We start from the raw sequence: 7,048 nt of genomic DNA, 5'->3' as shown, positions 1-7,048 counted from the left end.
TCTTGTTGTGGACACAACCCTCCTCCTATCCTTATATTTTTTCAACAAAATCATGGGGACCCTCCATTTTGAATTGAAAAATCCCTTTTTTCTTGGCATGTTAGTGGCCAATGATTCCTTTGATTCTTATTGCTTGGCTTTCGATCTTTTTTCATGTCCTTCATTATAGTCATTATAATTTTCCTTTTTCTTACTGGAATGTTAGCATCTCTTTATTCATGACAACATTGGTGACGAGAAAGCGATATAACACCTTGGATTGCCACATCACCTCACATTTTGCATATGTTTTTTCATATTAACCCCTCCTCCACTTCACTTGGCGTGTACCTACATCAAATAAAATTATCATTTCCATACTATTTATAAATAGATAAAACTATAAATAATATATAAATTAAGTTTAACATATATTATAAATATATACTTTAAAATAGTAATATATAAAAAAATTATTACACTAGATCAATAAATAAATATTATATATATAATAATAACACATTCTACCTAATAAAATAAAAATAAAAATGCTTATTAAAAATAAAAATAAACATTTTGCATATAAAATAAAACCCAACATTTCATTAACAAAACACATAACAAAGTTTTTACATATCATAAATTTCTTTACATATACATGTTATTATGAGTTAGTTCATTAAGAAAACACATAACACAAGTTTGTAAATATCATAAATCTATTTACTTATTATATATGTTATTATGAGTTATATTATTAGTGTATATAATAAAATACACAATATATAATTCTTACAACATATAAATACCACAAAACTGAGCATATACAATCTAAAAAACAATATATTATAAAAACACACAACATATTATATCATGTGAAACATACAAACTGTATATATATTATACATTTGCATTGTAACATAAAATATGTTACAATAGATTATAACCATATGTATACTAGTAATTGCATTGATAGGTGCAAATGAAAGTGGAAAGTTCAATGCTAGATTCTGCAAGGTTTTTGCAAGTCTCATTGTTCGAGTTTCTTGTGAGCAATGATACAGAGGGCAGAATAGGGGTGGGGTTGGAGGAACTGTTGGGATTGTTTCCTTTCCATTCTTTTCCCATCTATTGAAATTATCTATCAAAGCTATGTTTAGACTCTTGATCATGCATTCATGGATAACTTTTCCCAATAAGCATTGTAAATTGTGCATTCACGGATAACTTTTCCCAATGAGCATTGTAAATTGTGGATTTTATTCGCTGATGATTTCATGGCTTCCACACTTTCGAACGCATTCTATTTTGCAGTAAGGCGGATCCAATAATTCAAATTATGGTGGGATGGCGTTTGTTTTTCTTGGATTTCTATGTGAGATTCAGTTTCCACTAAGATTTCTTTGACGTTTTCTTTCTTTGAACCTATACCCTTGAGTGGGATCTTTATCTCCTGCTCCAGTAGAATGCTTGATTTTATGGGATTTTGAGGGAACTTCTTCCAAATATTTTCAATAGTGTCAAAGATTTTGTCAGCTGCAAAACTCACAAATGTTGCTTCCTTATCTAAACGACCAACAATTTCCATGAAATCCCATGCTGCAAAGAAATCTTGGATAGCCTTTGTAATAACATCATGCTGAGATTCACTGCCATCATAAACGTAGATCATTAGTTCAATCAAGGAGACTCCTCACATATTCCAAATATTTTTGCTAACAATCTGGTAATGCTCATCTATTAGATCTTGAGATTCATCTTCTCGCGGGACTGATGTTGAACTTTCAACTTCACTTTGTGTAGGCCTTATTTTCTCATTAATTAATGTCATTAATTCTTTGCATCTAAATCTACCCACTTCACATCCTTGTTCCATATGCTCCTATGTTTGCTTAAGAGTCGATTTATTTGTGATCCACAGGTTGTGCACATTTTCTCCTGACATTTCTATGATCTCCAAAGCTTTAGAAAATTGTAAGTGAAAATATCTGGAACAATTCCTCGATACAACAATTCTTCAAACATTACATGAGCCTCTTCCCATAAACCCCCTTGAATGTAGATAGAGAGCAGAGAATTGAATGTAATTCGGTCAAGTTGAACTCCTTGCCCAGTCATTTCATCAAAAGCTTCTGAGGCTTGCTTGAAATCCACACTCCCCTTAACAAAGGCATCAATGACAGCATTATAAGAAACAAGGTTTGGCTTACAACCATACCTCTTCATTGACTCAAAGACAACAATAGCTTCCTTGCACATATTGTTGCGGTCATAAGCACTAATGAGGGCAGAGAAGGCGTAAATAGTGTTTCCATAGCCTTTTGTCTTGACTTTACCAAAGACTTGCCTTGCAAGTCCCACTCTCCCATGCCGACCCAAAATGCTAATCAGAATGCTCAACAATTTCCCTTGCTCATTTCTTCGCCTTTCACGAGAAACTGCCCACTCAAAGCATTCAATTGCCTTCTTGCATTCTGCTCTGTTCCCAAGCTCCCTAAGAATATAAGCATAATCCTCAGAACCAGAAAGCTTGGGGGACCAATAGGTTAGCAGAGATGCAATATTGTCCCTGGGTCAATGTGGAAAGCCTGGTCCAAAGCTACCTCTACAAGTTTACTGTGTTTGCCTGAACAAATTTTGGGTCTGCGAAAATGCATTTTTGACACAAATCTAATGGACCTCCTGCAACAAAAATGTGAACGAAGTTCAACCTAGGGTCGGGGATTGGATTCGGGGATTGAATAATATGTGGGGAACTCGGGACATGTACACATACCTCCTCCATTGATGCTGCTCTTGCGTGCTCCTCCTGCACCCACTACAATTCTCTGTGCGCTCCATTGGTGATGATGGCCCTCCTGAAATTTTGGTGGCCTTCCCCTGTGTACTACGCTAGGGGGTCACCTTGATGCTGAGGTAATTGAGAAATGAGAGTTTGGATGAGTGTCGTTAATGAAGGATGCCATGATTCCCAACTTCTTCCTCGCTCGCTTATTCTCTTCCCTTATGTACCAAAAGACATTGTTCTTCCTTTTTACCCTTCATTACCCAACGCCAGACACAATCCAATGCAATCTCAGAGAAAAGAAAACAAATCTCTGTGAGAAAACAATAAATTCCACTAAGCGAGACCAAGAATTTTTGCAACAAATCCCCCAAATCCTTTTCCACTTTAGCACCATCCTACTCCTCCTCATCTGTCTCATAGTACGAAGACTTGTTGAACTGCCTCAACAACTTTTCATCGCTGCAAGCATCTCCGAAAACACCAACCTCGCCCAGTTGCTCCACAATTTCCTTAATTTCATCGATTTCCGACTTAAAATCACTGTAAACCTTCCCTTCACCTTGCTTGTCCTCAAGTTGATACCACTGAAGCGCAAGAAACCACAGTGAAAGAGTAGGGTCACAAATATGCTTTGTTCATGGTGAGATGAACTTCCCAAATCTTCTATTCCTTGAGTGTACCTTTACACCTTTGAAGGCAATTACTAATCAATAAAAATACAATTTTATAAAAAAATGGATTTTGTTTTTACTAAAAATTATATTCAATTCTAACTGAAGAATCAATGAAAATAAAATAATATAATATAAAGCATGAATTAATTTAAAAATTAAATAAATAATTTAAAGCATAAATATAGTTTTAAGTGTTACATACAATTAAAATAATTTTTAAATTTTATTTTCTTATAATTTTTATGATTTTAATTTTTTTATTCAATAAATAAAAAGAAATTAAATTAAATTATATATATATGAAAATTATTATATTTAACACAATTAATTAATTAAAAGTCAAGGCAAAGTAATAATGAGATAAGGTGAAAGTTAAGTGCACATAATCTTTATTGTTACGTTGTTCATTTGAACTTAAGTTTCCAAGCCCTTCAAAACAAAGCATTTGCATTTTTAATGACTTGGCAATCATTATATGGCCTTCAAAGCCAGCTATGTGACACAATTATCATGTCTAATTTCTTTCCGTAACAAATGCAACAGAGATGTCATTAGATTCTATGTTTTTAATGGTATGGTAATCATTTTCGTTCTAATTCACCAATGACATATGTTCAGTTCTTCATTGTGGTTCTCCATATATATTGTACGTTTGATAAATTGCGAGCAGATAAAAGTAATTGCAACATCATGATGAAGTTTTTTCCATAATTATTTTATTGAACACAACCAAAGATGTGAAACTCACAAAAAAATACTTTAAATTGACAGAAAAAACATACTGTTGTAGAAACAGAATAAAAATTTGTTGATTGGTAGCTTGTAATGCTAAGTTAGAATGTTCACTTGGTGCAACATTAAAAAATATTGTTAAGGAAGTATTTTTATCAAGTCCACACATCTTCCATGAAGTTGCATTTCCCTGACCAATCACAGTGCCAGTTGAAGATGGCTCTTTCTGCAAAATTATCCATGTAAATGGTATTATTAACTGATATATTATTTCAAAATAGAACTATATAGGTTAGGCTACTTTCTCAATGCTATGTCAATGCCTTGATAAAAGTGGTATAATTAAAATATACTAAATATGAAATCAGGGTTCCAATTCCAAAGACCTTAAAATATTAACCAAACTTAATGTATCTAGGAATTACCTCAGTTTATCATATATTTGCACATTATCTAAGCTTCATACTAAACAAAAAGTCTTCTGAAACAACAGAAATAATTGATAAACAACAGAAATAATATATCAATTATAGAAGGGAAAAAGTGAGCCAGGATAAACCTTTTCCAAAGATGAACAAAGTCCTATAATACCTTGAATCTTTACAACCTTAGAACAGTTTACTTCAAAGGTGCCACTGCAATAAACATAGTATGTCAGCTTTAATTTAGCACAAATTTTCTTACTTGCAAAATCTTGTCAAATCATCAAATGTGAGTTGAGACACATTTTGAAAAGCATGTAGCAACTTCTAACAAATTAATACATTTTAAAAATAAAACTACAGTATGATTCTTCTCTTTTAATAAGAAAACTACAGAATTTCCACTAGCTCGATGGTAGATATCATCAAGTTCTCATTCAAACACAATCTTTCAACATAATCAATAAACAATTACAAACACACAGGTATGGGATATTTAAAGATGTGATTTTGTTAAAATGATGAAAAAAACTATATTAGCATACATAATGAGTCATGTCAAAAATGCATATATATATATATATATATATCTCAAAAATGCAAATATATATCTATCTATATATATAGATATATAGATATATATATATATAATGTGAATAGAATAGTGTTGACTCCTAGTATTGATCACAAATTGAATAAAATATATCATCAAGTTCTCATTCTGAATCATTATAGCAAAGTGTCCAACTCTTCAGACACATTCTTTCAACACAATCAACGATGAATTATAACCAACACATAAGTGTGCCAGATTAAAAGCAATTAAAAAGAAAAAAATAGTATTAGCATACATAAAGACATGTAAAAAAAGGAAAAAATATTATGAACAAAATAGCAATGATACCTAGTGTCGATCACTGAACATTGCTTGGTGCAAATCATGTTAATGACTTGATGTACTGTGAATGGCTGACATCCATAGATCTGGCTTGGATATGTACATCAAATATTATTAATTAAGGTGAGTCTTCCTAGAAATTATGAAGTGTGTACTCTACCACAAAGCTAATAGCACATTTGCATTCTTGTCTTGCTATACCAAAAGTGAGAGAAGCCTTGTCCCTCTCTTTCTCTTATGACCTCAAAAGGATATAAAAACTCATTAATTAGGCCCTATTTCATTGTCCTCTCCTAGCTTAAGATTTAAATGTGGCACACTCTCTTTTGAATGTCAAGCAACACCAAACCAAATAGCAAAGTAGATATGAACTCTCCTTAGAAAGGATGTTCTATTGCCACAACTTCCAATAGGGCAACCCAGTACCTTGTTACAACTCCATTCCTATAACTCGCTTTGACTCCAGGATCAAATCCCTTTGGATTAAGATAGCAACTACAGGAATGGTCAACGCCCATTCCACAGTGTACTACATGAACAAGTTTTGGGTATGAATATGCTACAGTACTACTACTTCATGAAAGTAAGTTGTGGCTTGCAATAAAAACTAAGGGCAGGTTTCTGGTTTAAGCTTGTCCTTGTAAAGGTGCAATAATCCTTTGTCCTAGTCCTAATCACATGTGACACCTGGATAAATGGTACATGATGACTTGACATCCTTACATTACTCCATCTTATCATAGGTAATATCAATCAAAGGTTCCAACATCAATAACTTCCATTAATTTACTAAACACATTATGGCACAACATTTTTCTTCAAATCATATACCTTTAATCTTTACTCCTTGTGTCCTACTAGAATCCTAGGAAGATATCTCCTTACCCCTTAGGTAACAAGCCTTTTATGGCCCGCACACCTTCAATCATTGTAGTGAACTCTACAAGTTCTTTGGAGGATTATGATGCCAATAAAGCCAACAAGTTTGTACCAAACTTATATGACAAGGGAATGACTTAGAGGCCAATCCAATTTTTATTGATACTAATGAATATAAAACTCGAGTTGGGTGTTCCCCTCTAAGAACATGATTGAAACCTGGGTGCAAGGTGATCGGAATCCCATGGATCCAACACACAATAACCAAGTGATTAGCCTGGGTCAGTGGAGTGTAGGATTGTGTTTATTGTATTCTCTCAGGGGATTGAGGACTTCTCAACTAATAAAAATGTTGAGTTGCACTGTCTCATCAACATGGAGTTTCTCAGCTTGCCTCTGCAGTTTTGGCCCTTCTCAGAGAAGTTTTCCTAACCCACTAGTAAATTCCTTTGCCAAGAACCACCATGAACATCTAAAATACTATCCAAGTAGGCCCTTCTCAGAGAAGTTTTCCTAACCCACTGGTAAATTCCTTTGCCAAGAACCACCATGAACATTTAAAATACTATCCAAATAGGCACCATCTACATTGAGGTCAACCTCAACCTGTCAAATACATTACACCTCGAAATACCTAATTCCAATGTCATAGGCTGAATAGACAGGTCAACTTAAA

At 33.5% G+C, this 7,048-nt stretch overlaps 1 protein-coding gene across 1 annotated transcript; it reads right to left on the bottom strand.

Annotated features, from left to right (window-relative positions):
- Positions 1–1,926: 1,926 nt before the first annotated feature.
- On the bottom strand, positions 1,927–2,820 carry LOC149187301 (pentatricopeptide repeat-containing protein At2g18940, chloroplastic-like). Its single transcript, XM_089409604.1, has 2 exons — positions 2,756–2,820; positions 1,927–2,473 (listed from the first exon to the last, which is right to left on the bottom strand). Exons 1-2 carry the CDS (start codon positions 2,818–2,820, stop codon positions 1,927–1,929), a joined length of 612 nt encoding a protein of 203 aa, XP_089265730.1.
- Between the last annotated feature and the right edge of the window lie 4,228 nt (positions 2,821–7,048).

This window comes from Pinus tabuliformis, chromosome 3_1 (genome assembly GCF_031772625.1).
Source record: "Pinus tabuliformis cultivar Carrire ecotype Pingquan chromosome 3_1, CPIR1, whole genome shotgun sequence".
In the NCBI taxonomy this organism is placed as follows: Eukaryota; Viridiplantae; Streptophyta; class Pinopsida; order Pinales; family Pinaceae; genus Pinus; species Pinus tabuliformis.
Note: the sequence above shows the minus strand (reverse complement) of the source record. Positions and strands in the feature narration are given on the sequence as shown.

Bases quoted from the DNA above. Each gene is read 5' to 3' on its own strand.
- LOC149187301 (XM_089409604.1), bottom strand. From the start codon at position 2,820: ATGGAGCGCACAGAGAATTGTAGTGGGTGCAGGAGGAGCACGCAAGAG. The intron at 2,474-2,755 runs GTATGTGTACAT...TTATATTCTTAG, and splicing joins GAGCAGCATCAATGGAGGAG to GGAGCTTGGGAACAGAGCAG.